The sequence below is a fragment of the Diadema antillarum genome, unplaced genomic scaffold, assembly GCF_040938485.1.
Source record: "Diadema antillarum isolate AM-2024a unplaced genomic scaffold, OU_Dant_1.0 scf00000211, whole genome shotgun sequence".
NCBI classification, from domain to species: domain Eukaryota; kingdom Metazoa; phylum Echinodermata; class Echinoidea; order Diadematoida; family Diadematidae; genus Diadema; species Diadema antillarum.
Genome location: NW_027271100.1, coordinates 228,617 through 248,689, shown reverse-complemented (window position 1 = coordinate 248,689; position 20,073 = coordinate 228,617). Strand labels below are relative to the sequence as shown.

The 20,073-nt window shown below is 38.3% G+C and overlaps 1 protein-coding gene across 1 annotated transcript in view; it reads left to right on the top strand.

The window, feature by feature from the left end:
* The window catches only part of LOC139724335 (uncharacterized), an 88,783-nt gene that overhangs the window by 26,667 nt on the left and 42,043 nt on the right, over positions 1–20,073 (top strand). Inside the window, exons 3-4 of the mRNA XM_071635478.1 lie at positions 6,760–6,855; positions 9,935–10,111. Of these exons, the coding sequence (XP_071491579.1) occupies positions 6,760–6,855; positions 9,935–10,111 (273 nt within the window). The remainder of the gene's footprint in view (positions 1–6,759; positions 6,856–9,934; positions 10,112–20,073) is intronic.

Genomic DNA, 20,073 nt, shown 5'->3' with positions numbered 1-20,073 from the left:
AGAGTAAATTTTATTACATAATAACCAAATTTTCTTTTCTTCTATAATATTCTGTATTGCTTTTTGTAGATTTACCTTACTTGTCATTTTGAAATATTCTGCAAATCATTAATTTCTACCTGGATGCTCTTACAAGGCCTAAGCGTCATTATTTTCAGAATACAAACACCAACAAGGAATCACTTGACATTTCAATTCAGTATTTTTATCAGAAATCATGTGGGCTGAAAACCATTGAAGTGAAAAAGAAACCCCTTTTACAGAGATGTTGCTATTCAAGGGTCTACAATGTGATTTACAACGTGTGTTTGATATTACTGAAATACTTGTTGTTATCAGATTGTTGGGAAGGCATGCGTTGTATTCTTCTGAAGACAGGAACACAGTATCTTGGGGCACTCCTAAAAATTATGTCTCTTGACAGTGTGAGGTGCACCTGTACTGGGAGCATACTAGCTAGTGCTGTATTAGGGATGCTGGGGGTACTCTGCACTCAGAAGTGATATGCATTGATGCTGTGCAGAAGTAATTGACTGGCACACAAAGGCGGATGTAATTTGGTGGGCGAGGAGTGATGTAAGGGGGGAAAACAAGACGACTCGGGAGATGTTAATTTTCAGGAGACATGAATGTGATCGACTGATGCTGATTCAGCGCTTCTCCGTCGTCACCTCGGCACAATAATTGCATTTCACATTTTGAGGAGAAACACTGGGGGTTTGAATCTATGTTTGTCCCATCAAGTCTGGCAGCGGGCTGGAGGTGGCACCAGCAGCTGATTCTGGTGACTGCTTTCTTGCTTTTTCCTGATTTGTTATTCTGCCTTACTCATGTATATGAATGCTTGTTGACAGTAAAAAATAAAATGTGTATTGACTGTAAAAAGATAAATGACTCACCTAAATAAGAAAGGAAAAGTTTCAACAAATATTTATACATCAGCTTATTTGTCTTATAATATGCATCATGGTTTATTCTAGGCTGACTAAGAAATGCATTCACAGAAAATAGCTGTTGAAATTAATCCATGTGCCAATGTATTTTTACTACGGTGATCCAAAGTGTGATGTCATAATACCATATCAGTTGGCCATTGATATGGCGTTGGTAGAACTTGAAATAGAGAGCAGCAATATATTTTCCTCTGATAGATGATTTGCATGTTACAGTTATTTTGTGATCCACATTTCGTGCATTAGCTCTTCATGGTTTTGTGGAGATGTCGGGTCGGTTGAAACTGCTTCATCGGCATGCAGAGCTGGAGAGTTTGGTAATAAGGAACTAATGGACTTTTGAGATAATATGCTGTCAAATGGTGGTGGCTTTGCAATGATTAACAAATCTGGTCATATGGCTCCAATCAGGAGAGCGATGTGAGAAGGGTGGAATAAAGGAGAAGTGACGTGGGGAGAATACAGCAGTGTTCACCTTATGTGAAAATATCATTCCGTATCATATGGGCTGATATCGGTGCATGAGATGATATTGTATAGATATTGTGTGGTTATTGCAATAGGCCAACTTCATAAATATTCAAATTTATGACTGCTTCTCTTCCGTTCACCAGATGACAAGGACTTCATTGAACTTGCCATACAAAATTTCAAGTCTATCCGCAAAGACAGATTGTTTCACTGATTGTTGCTACTCTGCACAATCCTTGGGGAAACGTCATGCAGGCTCTGTCTGGTTGGCGTATGAATCCTCGGTAATGCAGTTATGCATAGTAGTTGAATACATAATGAAAATGGTCGTGTGAAGTTGCACTGCTGTTTCTGGTATAAAGCTATCCCTGCCACGTTCTTGCGCCTCCCACGCTTTTTCCCTCAGCTCTGAGAGGAGCATAGGTTACATGTCGCTAGCTGTGACAATATTTTGGCAGTCAGTACTACTTAGCATCTTGCCCTTACAGAAATGGTGGATATGTAAATGAAAACAAAAACACAAACACTTTTTGCCCATCACGCTGTCGTAGAGGACTTACTCAAATCGTTACAGATGAAGACTGTCTAGTGTTTGCAAACCTGTTCATTGGAGAGAAATGTGATGTGTAAATGGCAACAGTAGGTGCATTCACATTGCAAAATGCTGTGGGAGTCAGGGTGGTAATTCAAACTTCGCTTGAATATTCATGGGAGGTTAAAGTGTGAATCGTGTTAGTAAATGCCACCAATCGTATAGCAGTGTACTGGCATATCTCACATGACCTGACACACTTTCTGTCTTCTTCCTGTAGGAGATATTCTCAATGTGTACACGTAGCTCGGAGAGGTGTAGTGTAGTTTTGGACCAGCAATACCATTGTATTTCATGAATGTGAATGGTACCGAGTGAATTACCACAATATCTATTTCCATGGTATTTTGCCAATGAGAATGGAGCCAACAAGTCACTGTGATATGAAATACCACTCATTGAGGACGGACTGAATTTGCTACAACACGCATATCCCATAGATACCTGTCCGAGTATTCTCGGGACTCGTCTTCAACAGGTTAATTCAAACATGAATGCAGGTCCACAACGTAGAAGAGGCAAAGTGGGAACTCGTCCATCAAGCTCGGTCTGTTTCTGTGGGTGCAGCTTCCAAGGCAGCTCTCTCATGGGTTAGGGCCCCTGCCATATGTCGATGCATCTCACTCAGACTGGTAATGCTGCTACGATGATTGATGGGTACACTGTATAGAGCATGGTGCAGATTACATGCAGGCTCAATTCAACATCATACACAAGTTCTTTTCTGTGATTTCTCTGTGTAAGGTCCCACTGTCGTAAAGATGTGGACAATCCATAGATTGCACTGGTGTTTCCCATTTCAAGGCACAAGTGTCCATTTGTACAGCTTTTCCAAATTCTTATGAGGGATTCTAAGCCGGTGTAGTTGAGCAATATGGGCAGAAGTTGGTTTTTGTTTAGTTTCCATGTTGACAAGTAGTTTTGTTATGCAGGGATTAAAGACATACCACAATCTTATTTGTGATGCCATGAATTATGAAGCAGGAATTGCAGCTAAAAATCTAAATGAGATCATATGTGATTGTGGTCCTTCCAGCAGTATGTGCCAAAACTTACTATCCAAAGAAATCTAATCTTAGATGTGATGGGGAAGATATATTTTTCCCCTTGCTCATCTGAGAGGTAATATGTGATTGGAAATGGTCAATAGCACAATCAGGGTATGCAATTGTGTAACAGAGCAAAAATGAAAAAACTTGGTGAAAATGCTTTTTTTGTTGTTTGTTGTAGCTGATTGTTCAAATTTTCATTTCATGTAAAGAAAGAGTCCAAATTTTGCATTTAACTGCGCATAAATTAGCATTTAAATTAGAGGTGTCAAATTACATTGAAATGACTAATATATTGGAAAAATTCATTAAAAAAAAGGAGAATGTTTTTTTCATCTGATATTGCTGTTAGATATTCCTGATAAATATCCCTTTCATTCACCACCAGCACATAGCCATGACATATCACAAAATATGAATGAATTTCATATTTTCACTTCTCGAAATGGATGATCAATTTTGTAGGTATTATTTTGAATTCAAATAAAGCCACTTTTACATATTTTATCATATTTCACTTTTGCCAAAGAGTGAAGAGGCGAAACTTTCAGGAATAGGTAACAGACATATAGTGGCCATTATTATAAATTTTTATGAAATTAGGGCTGGTACTTTGGAAGATATTATATTTTTCATCAAAAAATTATCTGTACAGTTTGACCTTGAATGTGCGCACAGTGTTTGGATCAATTCTCATATTTGTAAACACAGATAGAAGAATGAATGTGAGATTTATGATGACTTGAGTTGATATCCAAGCTGTGACACTCAAACAGTGACATATTAAGCCAAAATACTATGTTTTTGCTTATATCTTTAGAAATTGAACAAGCATTGAAATATGAACACTGAACACTTATCATATGACCTTCATGCAGTATAACATGGGCGTGTATTGCACTTTTTTATGCTCAGCAATTTGTGAAAATATAAAAAAATAAGTTCCTATTGCTCAAATTTGCTAAAATTTTCACACAATAGATTTCTACATATGTACAATTCATGGTTAAAAAAACAAGGATATTCAATAAGGGGGAAAGATTCTTTAAAGTAGTCAAATTAGGATATACCTCACTGAAAATACTGAAAAACGGCTGCACTTATTTTACTCAGCATTTGAAAATGGCTCAAAACTCAAAACTGGCCGATCATTTATTGGCAAACAGCGCACCATATTGTAGTGTGTCTTCAGTACTTTCAGGAAAAGCAGAAAAATAAGCTGTTTCTCCATGTATAGCTGTACAGCATGGGTTAAAAGGTCACAATGTCACAAAAATAAGCCAGCATTACACTCCTACCAGGATGGGACTTCAGACCTTATAACTTTCTCCAGCTGAAAGATCCACTGTTTTTTACTGCATGCAAGGAATGCCTGGAAAAAATCCATTAATTTGATACCAAACACATAGGGGTAGACTTAAAATATGGACCTCAAATCTTGATTTTACGTAAGTTGTAAACCGCTTTTTTTGACGCATTACGTGGGTTTTGGGGGACTTTTTGGTAATTAATCTTTAATAATTAACAGTAAATGAGAAGAAATTAGCTATTGTCTTACCACATGTGATTACTGATGTCTTAGCATGCTGCATGTGAATTTTTAAGTCAGTTGGTGCATTCTTTTAGAAGTTACAATTTTTTAAAGTGAGAAAGTCATGATTGCATACCCTGATTGTGCTTATCACCAAATATGTTGTGTTATTCTTTCATTAGTCCACTCTGACATACACTTTGACATACATATATAACATATCCGTTTAACTTTTAAACTCCAAATCAGCTTAAAATTCAAGTTTTGAACTATAAGAATGTGTTCTGAGAGATATCTTAAATGCATATAAAATTTCCTCAAAGTCTGCAGATGCTTTTGCTTGTGTGTTTTTGTAGTCTTCTCCTGAAGCTGCCCTTCATGCTAGTAGAAATAGTAAAAAAAAAAAAAAGCAAACAAACATTATCAACTCTTCCAATCTGAACACAGAATGAATATATGGAATGCCGCTGACCAGTACAACCTAAGTCATTATTCAAAGTGCCTAGTACTGATTTTCATCATGAGTGCTGCAGCAGAGTTCTGCTAAGAGGGCACAGCTGCCTTGCTCCCCCCCCCCTTCCCCCTCGTTGGTCGATGGGGCACACCTGCATTTTTCATGCATAATTCATTAGTAGGGGTCACGGTTGGAGATCAAAGACGCCGTCAGCGTGTGATGTATGACAAGATCTGTGGGTCACTGTCATTAGGCATGCATACCGCACATTCCTACAGTTATGTCATATATGTGACCGTGCATCACAAAACCGACAAAAAGTCGCACGCACTGATTTTGTGTTACATACGTAGGACTGAAAATAGGTGAAATGGGTCAACCTAGCCAATCTAGAATTTTTCGTATTTTCTGAAAGAGCAAGTCTTTTTCTGCATTATACTAAAATTTAGGATCATATAACGAACAGGAACTTGTTGTTTTTAGTAGTTTTTCTTGAACACTTTTTGGTGCAATAGTGTGATTAGGTGTTTCTCATCGAGTCCTCTTTTCATTTCTTAAAAACCCTGTCCATACTCTTCACTTTCAACTCCAATAACTTTGGAAAGAATGATGCTACTGCATTGAAAGTTGGCATTAATCATGGACAGAATGTGTTAATAAAGCATGCTCAATTTCAGCTTTCTCTGATAATCCCTTCATTGTTGTTGCTCCGGTGGTTAACATCCAGTTTTTTGTTCATTCGTCGCACAGCTAGCGCAGCTTGGTAAAGATTAAGCACTTGAATAGACCCTTTACTTCAGAGCCTCTTTTCTCAGTTCTTTCTTTCCACTATTAGGATTGATTAGGAGAGTCCATTTGAATTGAGTTGTACATCATTTTAAAGCTTAAAGTCTGCTCTTTCAGAATCTGCCCTTAACTAAAAATCCATGTCTGGCGACTTTTTGTTGATTTTGTGATACAGGGTCACATATGATGTCATAATATCTAAATCTATCTCTCAGTCTCTTTATGTAGTGAGATATTTTTGATCCATCATTTGTGTATAATGGTCCACACCTTTTGCATTCAAGCTTGAATAGTACTACATAGATTTGGAATTTGGAAGATACAGTAGATATATCTTTACATTGCTAATCATTAAAAAAAAATGAGTGTTCCCCATGATTTCAAAATTATGTAACAACTAGAAGTTGATGATATTTGTGTGTTATACAGCATCTCTCTATCCACGTGTACACGTGTAGTACAAAGCCTGTGTGCTACATTCTACTATGCAGTATGTAGCAGGTGGTTTAGATATCTTCACATAGCTGCATAGATAATTGGTGAACAGAATGATGTGTACCAAGGACTTGTGTAAAATATAATGCATCATAGGAAGCAAAGGATATGATTGACTTTACATGCTGTTCAGTTTAATTTTTCAGTGTTACATTGCAGCAAGGTTGATTATGGGAACACAGCATATCAATATGATTATCTTATGATGTGTGATGGATATTCTTAAATTTTCTGACAAAATATTCCCTCTCATACCCTGGTTTAGAATTCATGGACAGATGCATCACCTTTATTTGACATACAGGGTATTTGTATCCAGAGAGCAAATTCCAATTTCTATAGATATATTCATGGACAGATTACCATCGATCTATCATGGTAAAAGATGTATGCATGATCTGATTGTCTGCATGTTTTATTCATTACAGAGCAAAAGAACCGGCTGTCACAAGGAGCCTTGAGGGCCTTACAGAGTCTGGCCACCAGCCTGCAGCTGACCACTGTGCTTGCTGCTTGGGATAGAGGTCAGTAGCCCCTGGGAAAAGGTCATGTACAGGAGAGGCTGTGTAGAGGGAGGCTAAGGTTATTGAAATTAAGGAGTAAGCTAAAGACTATACAGTATGTCCCCCCCCCCAAAAAAAAAAAAAAAAATAAATAAAATAAATAAATAAATAAATAAATAAATAAAAATAAATAAATAAATAAATAAATAAATGAATAAAAAAAAAATAATAATAATAATTACAACCAGGTTTTCGCATTAAAAACTTCCAGTATGATTAAACTGTCTGAATGCTCTTTCAGGGTCTCAAAGTATAACATCTTAGCTATATTTTGCAGAAAACTCCATTCAATTTGGTTAAGTAGTCACAGAGAAATGTGGATCTTTGTAAAGCATGTCATGTGTCTGATTCTTCCAAATTTAGCACTTGGATGCTCTTGGAATTGCATAATGTGTGAGCATAATGGACAGAACTTGGAGGGAAGGGATTCCTGACATGCTCTATGCAATTCCTTGTTTCTCTTTGACCACTAAAGCAAATCAGATGGGGTTTTCTGTAAGATGTGGGTAATAAGTTATAGTTTCATACCCTGAAATTGCATTTGGATTGATTTTAATACTATTTCTAAAGTTACTAGTGCAGATGGTCCCATTGTAATTTTTTATTTTTTTTAATTTTTTTTTACATACAGTATAAGACTTTGCTGATTCTGTCCAGCACTGATGATAATGATGTTGTTGACAGTAAAGATGACAGTGAAGATGATGATGACAATAATGGTTTTTGCTGATGTAAATGACTAATTAAGAAGATCAAAACAATGGTGAGACTGATGATAACACTAATCAGGTGGTCATGATCCCGTAATGGATGACAATAATTGATGGTAAGGTAATCAGTGGTAGTGATGATGTTGATTAGAATTTGGCTAAGCACTGTCCTGGTTGTGTCAGGACTTGAAAGGTCATGTGACTGAGAGGCATGATGGGAAGGTACTGAGTCAGGAATGCCTGTAGAGGGCTTCAGCAATCATGGTCTCCTTCTCAAGGTGATGTAAGCTGTGTATTTCCATTCTGCAGGGACCCTGCACATCTAAAAGAAGGAATTGGTGGTGGGTTTTGATGATGTATTCCTGGAAATGTAATTATGTGCAGTTGGCACCAAGCTTTCACTTCTTATGCACAGCAAGATCTAAATTGGTTTCAGCAGGTAGAGATTTGCCCGGGAATCTCTTCAAAATCTGCCTTTTTTTTCTCTCTTTTTCTTTTGCTCTCTCCACCCCACCCCCCCCCATGCACACATGATACACACGATCCCAAGAGAAAAGGGAAAGCAAAACCAGCAGAATGGCTGTGAGCAGAATTAGATTAGCTTCCGTGGCCTACAACGCACTAGAGGTGGACACGTGAGAAGGTGCAGAGTCCAACATAAAGACCTATACACAGACTGGCTTCCTCTGCCCATCTCTACCCATAATGCATTGCAATTCATAGAGTGACTTATTTGATAATGTCGTAATTGAATTTCGTAGATGTGTCCAATGATACCATCTTGTACATCACACACATAGTATGTCTAACATGCTTACAATGATTGTCACGACCTGAGAAAGTTTGATAGCAGATTTCATGCAATGTTTTGGATGTTCCATGTACATGTGTATTGTGATGTATGTTCTTCCTCCCAGCTGCTAAATTTATACAATATGAATCTGAGTCAATTTCTGTGTTTATTATCACTCCCAGGGTGCATTTCAAAGGGTGAGCCCAATCTTGAACAAGTACATGTATTGAAAGGACCAGCTCTTTAATTTTTCTCTTTATTTTTCAAATATCATTGCAACATCTAAAGAGTCATTGCCTTCATTTCATGCAACAATATCAAAGAAGTGTACGTCCAAGCCTTGACTGTTATCAGTATTTGAATGGTATTATTTTGTAATGGTGTATACAGTGTATACAAGTGTGATATATTCTCAGTGGAGTTTTGGGGGTGTGTCTTATCAATGGACTGATCACATTTGTCATGCTTAGATATATCCGTTTTACAAACACTGGGTCTTTTTCGTGGTCTTTGAAATAAAGATAAATTTGAGTTTGATTATCTCATACTGGCACCTTGAGATAGAGCCCTCTGTTCTAATATGCCAGAAATGTGGTCTTCCCAGCAGATGCAGTGTACCTCTCCTCAAGTGTGTGGTATATTGCAGTGAAGTAGAAACAGCCTCTCTGCATGTCTTAAGATATATGTGAGCAGGGTGGGGTAGGATGGGATGGGATGGGATGAAATGTACCATACCAAGGTTAGACTCCACATCCATTTCCATTCTTTGTTATTATCACTTTGACCCCCTTCCCCCCCCCCCCCCCCAAAAAAAAAAAAAATAAAATAAAAATAAAATAAAATATAAACACAAACCAAAAATATGATTTCAAGATGAAAGAAGTTGTTTCTTTTTATGAATCACAATTTAGCATGCATTATATTTACCATTTTCCCATTCAAACCAACCTTTTCTTTGTATTCAGAATATATGTTGGAATGTACATCACTATTTTTTTTGCCTTGCTGTATAGATTTCTTTACCAATTTCTCATTCATTGAAAGGTTATGAGGAAAATAAAAAAGAAAAGATAACTCACAAATATGTAGTCTTATCGGTATGTTACATCATTTTGAATGTCTTCTCTCCATATTCTCTGACCCTACCATGCTCCTCCTCCTCTTCTTCCTCCTCATCCATGTTGTCCTTTTCCTTTCCTTCCCCCTCTTCCTCCTCCTCCTCTTCCCCCTTTTCCTCCTCCTCCTCCTCTTGCTCTTTTTCATCATTCTCCTCTTCTCTACTTCTTCATCCTCCCTTCCACCTCTTCCTCCTCTTCCTTCTATTTCTTTTGCTCTTTATCTTCTTCCTCCTCCACCACTTCTTCTTCCTCCTCCTCCTCTTCCTCCTCCTTCCCTTCATCCTTTTCCTCCTCTTCCTCTTTCTCATTATCATCTTCCTCCTCCACCACTTCTTCTTCCCCCTCCTCTTCCTCCTCCTCCTCCTCCTCCTCCCCCTCCTCCTCCTCATCCCTCCATCACTCTGCCATGATGCCACCAGGTATGTGTGAGGTTCTGGCCTCCATGCGTACCGACAAGTGTCTCCTGTCCCACCTCGGCCCAGGCCAGATGGAGAGTAAGACGTGTTTGCTCTTCCAACAGTGCATCATACCTCTCCTCAGCTTTCTCAAGGCCATTGAACAACACTCTGGCCCCGTGGGCCCTGGGCACCCAAAAGGTAAGAGTTTCTCCATCTGTAGTCCTAATCCTCAGCTGCCATGTCGCCCTCAAAGATCATTCTGCTGGAAGCTCCCTGAAAGCAGAAACATCCCTTCATGTCTTGAAAAAGAATATAAAAATCTCTCTAAACACACAAATGGCTCCCTAATTGTATGTGTGTGTGTGTGTTTTTTTTTAACCTCCATGATTGAAAGTTTGAATATTGGCAGCCTTGCCTTACTCATCTACCCCTGACTTTATAGAATAATAATGATAATTATAAATCATTTGTTGGGGGCAGAAAACTATTGTGCTACAAGAGTGCAAGAATGCTACTTTGAACTAGACATCCTAAACAATTTAGATAGATAAATGTCAAAGGAATATTAAATCCATTAAACATATCAATCTACTTTAGGCCTACTAATTTGCGTGACGGAATAGATAAATTTTAAAAAAAAACCTTTCTAGAATAAAAAAAAAAAAATCTTAAAAACACATGAGTGTGGGGAAACAAAGGTAGAAGGCCTTACGAATAGTCTGAAATCTACGAGGGGCAGGTGCCTGATCTTCCTGCCCCGTTGACCTGCAGTTTAAACACCCAGCAGTGTAGGGATACGTTGGGATGGGAAGGCTGGCCTGCCTTGGATGTATTAGAGAATGCCTGTAATGAATTCTCACTATCGCCAATGACGTAAAAAACTCCTGCGCACGCTGAAGAGCTCTGTCACAGGTACACTGTGGAATTCCTCGGTCCCTTGTTCGCTTCCGGTTGTCTCACGCGAGTCGCAGTTCCCATACGATTCAATGGAGTTCTTTGTCTGCTTTTCCGTTGTTAGCCCTTTTTTTTCTTGGCTATAATTCAGCTTAAAAGAGTTGAAAGTTTCTGAGCTTTACTGATTTGCGGTCACTAGAGTCATGGTTCACTACTGCAAGGCTTCAATGTGCTGGTCACATGATGGAAAGCGAAGAAATCTTCAACAAAAAATACCTCTTTATAAAGACAGAGCGTGATGTAAGTGCATGTGTAGCCAAAACCAGGGCAAGTTTGTCCCATGAGCTATCCCATAGTGCATCTAAAACGCTGCTCTGCGCACGGCACCTACGTATTGGCGATACCCTCAATTGTGTGTTCAGCTTTATCACTGATCTCAATGTAAGTACACACACGGCTAAAGGATCTCGACTGGGATTAACTGTTACCAATGAAGTATATGCTTCAATACACGTATTTGCTAATACATTGCTGATGTGCACTATTATGGTTTTGGAATGCACTCTGTTTGGCAGCGCATGAAGATCAATTCAATCGGACCACCCATGTTTCCCCACATTACCAGGGCCCTGTTTTATGAAGTTATAATTGATTATATATAATAGTTGATTTCTTTCATAAGTCTATGGCAGCCTGTGTGGTAAGGAAATTTATAATCGATTATATCTTTTGATAAAATGGGGCCCAGGGCCCTGTTTTATGAAGAGTTATAATTGATTATATATAGTTGATTTCTGTCATAAGTCTATGGCAGCCTGTGTGGTATACAATAAAAAACATACACAAAGATACATAACTATATACAAAGCAAACAAAAACAAAGCAGAAAACAATTAAACTTGATGATGGGAACCCCAGGAGAAGCAGTGCTTATAAATAGGGGCCCCAGTAATGCTTAAATATTAATATACATGTAAAACAAACAAGCAAAAGAATTAATATACATTTCAAGGTTGTACATTTGGTTTGGTGGGAATGGGAAAGGGAAAAAACAGCATGCATATATAAATACATATATATGCACAGATACCATGGAAAACAACAGCGAAAATCCAGGAGAGATGAAAGAAGAGTAGAAAACAAGGTGAGTATGATTGGGAAGGTGGGAGTATATAAGCGATGGATGGACTATAGACAATAGACGTAGTGCTCGCAAGCAATGATTTTCATTCATGTGAGTACAAGTGTGACTAGGATGACAATAGATTTGGTTTTTTTTTTTCAATTTTCCCTCGGAAGGAGCAAATTAAAGGACAATCTCTTAAATCGTCATAAATCTCTTAAATCGTGATAAAGTAGAACTATGCTATGCTTAGTTGATTTCTATCATAAGTTAATGGCAGCCTGTGTGGTAAGGAAATTTATAATCGATTATATCTTTTGATAAAAATTGGGCCCAGGGCCCTGTTTTATGAAGAGTTATAATTGATAAGAAAATAAAGTTGATTTCTATCATAAGTCTATGGCAGCCTGTGTGGTAAAAAAATTCATAATCGATTCTATCTTTTGATAAAGCGGGGCCCTGGTCTCTAAAGGAAATTGCCCATATGGCAATCCCAGCATTCTCATTACTCACAAGGGCTCTGGTAGTACAGGCCTCGACCTATTAACCTACCAAGACCACCATGGGTGTTCACCCCACACCATAACAAATTAGAGCAAAATAAATGCATGGCTATATTGATATCTACATCTTAATCAACCAAGCGTGTATACACAAACCTTGATAGTATCCTAATTGAATAAATCATGCACATCATCTTTTCCTTTTACACTGTATTTGTTGTTTTCTTGTATATTAGACGGCAAATATAAATAATTCCATATTATAATGAATGTTATCCATTTTGATTGGAAAGTGCCTATTGACTGAAATTTCCTGATATCCAGTAGTAATTTATTCCATAATCTAGGGGCTGCACAAAGAAAAGGTCACTGAGCATTACTTTTTAATGTGATTGGATACCATTCTCTCATCAACACGAACATTGCCATACATATATACATGAGCCATGATGCGAGAAAAGGGCCCTTAGCGCTGTCGCGCACAAATGCCATAAAACGGCGCAGAAGTTTGACAAAGCAGTACATGCAACAAAGATCAGCTAGCTAGCTGCATGCACATGCATTGGCGCATCAAAAAGTGGCAGGATTTGGACAAAACATGCTTTCTTAAATGTCATAATTGGAGCATTTAAGAGTGGAATTTCAGAAAATGATTTTAATACAGTATCTAGATATGTCAGAGTTCATTCTGCAATGTGGTGAAAGCTCATTTTTGGTATTTTATGCTCTAAGGGCCCTTTTCTCACACCATGGCTCATAAGTTTTGCATCTCTATCCCACTGTTGCTGCGAGATAGAGTACGTGTGTATGCATCGTAAGTTTGTATGGCTTTATGATGCAGATTTTTGGTCTACATTCTACAGGATATGATTTCACTTACCACTTTCACAGCCTATTCAGCTAGCCTACAAAGATTACAGCTTTATAGTAGCAGCTCATCAATTACCAGTCAGATGTGATAAAAAAAATTATCTTCATATCTGTAATTTTTCTCATACATCTGTGCCTTTTTGTTTTCTCCACATCCTGTGGAGTAGAGCCAAGTAGAGAGTTGTTTTCTCAAGGTTGTTTGGGATGATTGTGTTTTATTTTGTTTAGTAAATGCGATTTGATATTTTCACAACTGGCATCATTGATAGAATTCTTGAAAATTTACATACTTTTTGCTGCATCAATCAGCAGATGAGGTGATAAAAAAGTTCAGGTATTCACAGTGCTCAGAATTCCTTCTAGCAATTGCTGTTATTTTTAGGTCTGAAAATCCTATGCCTACGCAAGCATGAAACTACATAATGTAAATGTTTTGCCACTGTGGGTTTTTTTTTTGTGTGTCATTTGGGCTCAAAGTGAGTGAAGTGGAGAAGACTGTATATTTCAAACTTCAACAACTCTCATCTAGGGTTCATCACACTTTGCATGCGCCTTCTTGTAACGATAAGTTATGTCTTTGTGAGATCGGGAAAGGCACGCAACAGATTACAGATGACTAGACTAATGTCCGGGCATGACGTGTAGCGTTGCATAATTCAAGACTTAATGGAAGGCATGAAATCATTTCATATTCAAGACCACCTTAGGTAGCAGGTAGATGTGCTCGACGTAGGCTCTGTAAAGTTCAGTGATTGCATTAAACTGCCAAGTTGTTGCTGGTAGTTAGTGCCATAGGTGTGTGACTTGAATGTTAAGTATTGCCCATTTCATAGCATTTGATGTGTGAGCAGTTATAAAGATGTTTCATTTTTTTCTTATTTTTCAATATTATGAATACCCTAAGATGTTTTAAAAGTCAACAATTTAGGCCAAATTGCAAGTAGTTCCAGGATAAATATTGTATGTGAAGTGTGTCTTTTGTTTTGGATACAATTATTGTTTCAGTGTATTCTCAGCATGAGCATTTTTGTCTGTCCTTTATGGGAGCTGTAGAGTATCATGTCTTGAAGTTCTCTGACTGAAATGAAATCTAGCAATAACCTTTTATGATTGGTTTTTTTTTTCTAACATGAAGTCATGTTATATTTCTGTTTATTTGCCTCAGAATAGTTTTTCATCGGTGGGAAGTACATCATAATTACAATCCTTGTTTTATTTTGACAGTCGGGCTTTGTAGCTGCCAGTGAGATGTCATACTCTGGATTAATCCTGCTATCTACTTTCTTATCCGTTATTTAGATATTAGATGCCAATTTAATACTCAGTGCCAAATCATCATAATTTCTTCTTTTTTCAATCATTGCCAATTATTATTACAGTGAAGAAGAGCACACACATTGCAAAGAACTACTGTAAGTTAAGCAGTTACATTTTAACTATATTAACCCCTGCCTCTTTATGAAACATACAATTTAATTACCAGTATGTGCTTTTCCCATACCCTAGACAGTATCCTGTATTGGATTAAATCCATCCCCTCCACTTACTTCAAATGGAAACTGTCGTGGGTATGTCTGGGCGATTTTGTGTGTGACACCCTCATCCCCAGAGATATGAGTGTAAAATGTGTAGCCAGTATTAGTCTGGGTGAGAGGTTGTCAAGTCCTATCATGGCCATCAGTATCTTAGTAGATGACTTATGGCAGACTTGGTGTATTATCCCTCGAGATGGGGGAAGGAGTGGAGACTTGTTTCATAAACTCATTTGCCAGTAATTGTTGCAGTCTTCTTAATTAGTTTTCAGAAGATGGAAGTGGGCGTATAATGGCACAGCTCTGCTAGCGGAGATGTGTTCGTAGCCACCTAGGAAACGTGTGAAATAGAGCTGATGTGAAGATAGGCAAACAGGTGGGAAAATCAATTGATGAATCAATCAAGAAGCAGTACAAAGTGGAAGGAAAGCAAAATGTCTGAAAAATAATCTTTAAATAATGGACAGCAGAAAAGGGAATCATTACATAGAAGCTGTGGCAGTTTGGGAAAGAAAAGAAGGATAAAAAAAATCTATGATAGACCTCATTAAGTTTTGTAATACTGTACTGAAATAAAAATCTGCAAGTGAGGAAATAAAAAGAGAAGGGGTTATTGGTGGTGGAAGGAGAAAAGAAAGAGATGAGATTATGAAGATGTCAGTACCTGTTTGGTAGAGTGTGTGCAAGAGAGGGAGTGTTATCACTTTAATAGTACTTGTATTCATGGGAGATGATGCTTTGGGGATACTAGCGAGTCACATCCTTCCTCTTTTTGAGTCTCCTGTCCCCCCCCCCCCTTTTCCCCCATCTCAAACTAGGTCTCTGTCTCTGTGCTGCATACACTCAGCTTGTATCTCCTGCCGTGTAGCCTCCACCACTTCGTCTGTGCACAGACACGGAAGATAGTGTGCGTGTATCACAGCAAACAAGACCCGTGACATTTAGAAATGCTTGAAAGAGGATAGGGTTGTTCCCCTCCCCCTCCCCCTCCCCCTCCCCCACTCCCGAGCACATCATTAAATGGGCAGGCGCAGTGGAGGTATTTTGAGGCATCATTATTCATTAGCTGAGGTCCCCAGTCATTCCCCCTGTGGCTCCAATATCAAGATTCTCCTCCGTTAGACTTATTTTCTCCTGTCATTTCTCTCTCCTTTTGTCTTCCCTCCTCCTCTCTTCTGTGCATGGATAGCAGATGAATATATTCTGGGAATACTGGATTTAGGTCTTCGTCCTCATTTCTTAGATTCTGCCGCATGCTCTGTGTGTCTGCTGTACACCTGTAGCGGTCAAGGAAAAAAATTAGAAAAAGGAATGGCTGCATCCATAAGGTTAGAGGCAGCATTGTATGTAAAAATCACTCATCTCTCTTGGATGTAAGAACTGATTTCTTATTATGAACACTGTTTTCCCAAATTTTATTACTGCACATATCTATTGCAGGAAAGGTAATGATACTGTTTTCCACCAGAAATGTGCCTTTTCATGCCTGAGAATAATGCGATGCTTTACCACATTGGCACCCCGGAGTAACCTGTACTGTGTACTGAGAGAAAAATCGTGATTTCTGATGTGGATGAGTAGGTGTATATCCATGCATGCTCCATATTCATGCTTGATAAACATAGAAATTAGTAAAGTATGCATCCATGCATGCATTGTGAAATTATGATGTGCACAATATGTACTGTGTAGCATGGAAGCATTGGTAACCGGTACTGAAAGCAAATTTTCAGTGGAAATTTTGTCAGATATTCAACTACAATCTGCATCAAAGCAGTGACAAGAATGCATGCTTTCATGTGGGAACAAGATAGCAGGTCTCTGCCATTTTTTTAATGTTTTCAGTATAAATCAATGTATTTTGTAATTTATGTTTAGGTCAGTGGCAATAATATAGTGTAAGAAAGTAGTCTTGAACCAGTCAGATGAAGTTGAGCCCTGTGTTTCCTCCACAGTTCAAATTCTTCCTATCACATGAACGTAGTATTCATGGTATGCAAGAGGAAGAATTGCCCACATTTCATGTCATGTCATGACGCCGTAGAGCTTGGTTGTCTACAATGACACTTGCTTCGTGTATGTAATAGAAAACCCAGTGTAATCCCTACACTTTGAGAATACAATCCATCCAAGTGCAATGACATTGTGTGGATTTCTTGGCCATTCAGTTCTTTCAGTCTGTGATGCAGAGAAACTGGGCACCTGAAGAGACTAAAGAGACAATGATACTCAAGTTTTGTCTTCCCACACAAGAGGATTACTTCTCTTCCGTCTTGCTCCTTCTGTGTCTTATTTTCAGGGGGTTAAGTGTCTCTTGGCTTCATTTGATTTTCATGACAAACTGCTATATTGTCACATTAGACTGGAAACTTGTCACTTCATCAGATCTGACGTGTCCCTCTGGTCAAATCTTTATGCGCCGCAGTGTAAATCCCCCGTGTGTCTCATTCTGAGACTGCAACACAGGCATGCTTTGGGAAAACTTTCTGTTTTTCAAATCCATGTTACTTTTTATAAGTTTTTGTTATGTTGGACATTCAATGAGCAAAGTTGTAGGGAAAATCCCAAGCTTTGCTATGATGTTCATTGAATGACTAATTTGTGATTACTTTTCTTTCAAAATGACCAGTGGCTGCATTATTGTACAGGCTGACTTTTGCTCATAAAACAATGACAAAAATGACAAAAAAATTTTTTAAAAATCCAGTAGGGAACATCGTTTGATATTCACTCGCCATACAATGCAGGCTACAGTGAGAGGAACAGAATCACGAATAAAGCTTTCATTATATGGTGGCATCTGGCAATAATTTATCTATCAGTTTGGGCAGGATTGTGCGTTTAAGCAAAATATGCGAATTTGGCATGCAGCCGACTGAGTCGGGCGTGAGAACATGACACATTAAGAGTTAAATGTATGTACATGTATGGCTCCAGTGTAAATAATCTTTTATAGTCTAAGAATGTCCAAAAACTACTGTATGAGCAATATTTTTAGCGAGTCTAATTTTTCATGAATCGAGACTTCCCGACAATTAGGCAAGTGGTTAAATTTGCAATTGTGGAGTACAGTACTGAACAGGAAAAAAAAATGTATGCCTGCACGTCACATTGAAGTTGGGATGAGAGTTGATATTTTCGCATGTTTTTTGAATTCGCTAATAGCACCGACATGCAAAATTCATGAAAATAAAAACCTCGCGAAATATATTCAGTGTATACAGAGATGTTAACTGACTGGAATAGGAAAAAGGTATACATGTCAATGAGGTTGTCACGTTTTAAGTCAAAGTATCTCAATGGCCACTTTTTCTATGTACTATGATAGACCTAGTTGGACTAAAAAAAGGAACTGGTGTGAGATATGAACCCTTCTGCAGTATCAGTTCAGGTCAGACTCAACTTGTAGTCTGCAGATATTCTGTCAGGCATGGTAACAAAACTGTCAGAGAGAGGACGAGATACTGTATACGCCATATATTTAGCGAGTCTAAATTTTCGCGAATTGGATTTTTCCCGATAATTCTGCGAGTGGTTAAATTTGCGACCATGAAGCCGTGTACCGAATGGAGAAATGTAGACGCGTACGTCATATTCATAGCATGATCAGAGTCAATATTTTCGCGTGTCTTTGTGAATAGCACCTGACTTGCGAAATTTGCAAAAATAAAAGCCTTGCGAAATATTCAGTGTATACAGTCACTGTAGCTGATACAGGTTAACATTGCTATTTTATGTAGTTCATAAATCATATCCCGTCTGTCTACTGTATATTGCCATTCTTCTTTTTCTTCGTCTTCTTTTGATGTGAAACTAGTTTACTGTGTGACTTTTGAGAAGCGTTCTAAACCTTAATTGCAAGATTGAAAGCAAAAGGAAGATGATTTGTTCTAACATGAAAAAATGATTTATATCTTATTTGAAATCGTGATCCATGTCTCTCCTCTTTGTTGTATTATTTGTGACCTATGGATGAGTCCCAGTACTACTGTATCAATACATTACTGTGTCAATTTCATTTAAGTGTGTCCTGATGCCAACCGTTGCTGAAATACTGTGGAACCTGTATATAAAATATTGCCACAAATGCTAAGATAATAGGCGTTTTTACTATTTACAGTCACAGTGCAAATCATAAGGAATGGAGAGAATTGATGCGGCTAAATGCTTCCTGTTGTGCCAAGACTTTGAGCTGCTGGTCTGGATCTGTTCATGACATATAAGACTGTACGCATTCTGTTAGCGGTTTGCATTATGAAAAAAATGCATCCATTCTGTGAATAATGCCTGCAGAGAATTCTGAGTCCTAATTTTGGCCTTTTAAAGGACCGGTAATTATATGCACGGTGGTCTTGGGTACCACCCATTGTTGTGTATCATTTTTAGAGCGATGTGCGGCACCAGATGACAGCTTATCAACATCTGACTGAGGAGATTACGAAGCTAGCTCTCTACAAATGTCAACAGCTCGGAGAGGGGGACAAGTCAAATTGAAGTAAAGTGACTCCAGAGGTGGCAAACACTTTCCCAATACTGTCCAAATTTCAATCTAATGAGGGGGAAAAAAGATGCGGGTTTTAGATATCAGTTTGTGGAGAAGTGTTTTCCAGGATGGCATATGGTGTTACACTGATTATAATAGTGGTGAGAGGCAGTGTGCAATGTAGATGTTCTGTGTAGTGAGATTCTCTGTCTAGACTGTTTAGGGTCCATTGGACGAGTAGAATCAAAATGAAATGACAAACACAGGCTGAGGATGATTTCCTTTGAGGTGTACAAGTCGTCGGCTGAGAATGATAAGGGCGTTAAGTTGCCACTAAACCCATAGTGTTCAATTCAACTTAACGCCCTTCTCATTCTCAGCCGATGAAGTTTGCTTGTAGATATCTGTTAGACTTCTGCATAGTAACCTGAGGGCAAGGTTTCCATCTTATCAAAATGTTGATTCAAAGTGTTTCCTTGTCAATTCTTGCTCATGTGCATTATTCCAGTAGAGGCTATCTCTACCAATTAAATGTGAAGGAAAAATGCAGTTTTCAAGATGTGTACTTCTGTGGTATGTTAAATGTGCATAGTCCAGGTAGTGTAGAGGGCGCTGTTGATGATACTGCCGATCACCGTTAGCATTGATACGAAGATTAGCGAAATTGAGCTGTCATCAAGAGTAAATTGCGTAGGTGTTGCTAAGTAACGTTGCCTTCGTTGTCTTCTCTGCGCATCGCGCAGTCTGTAGTAATG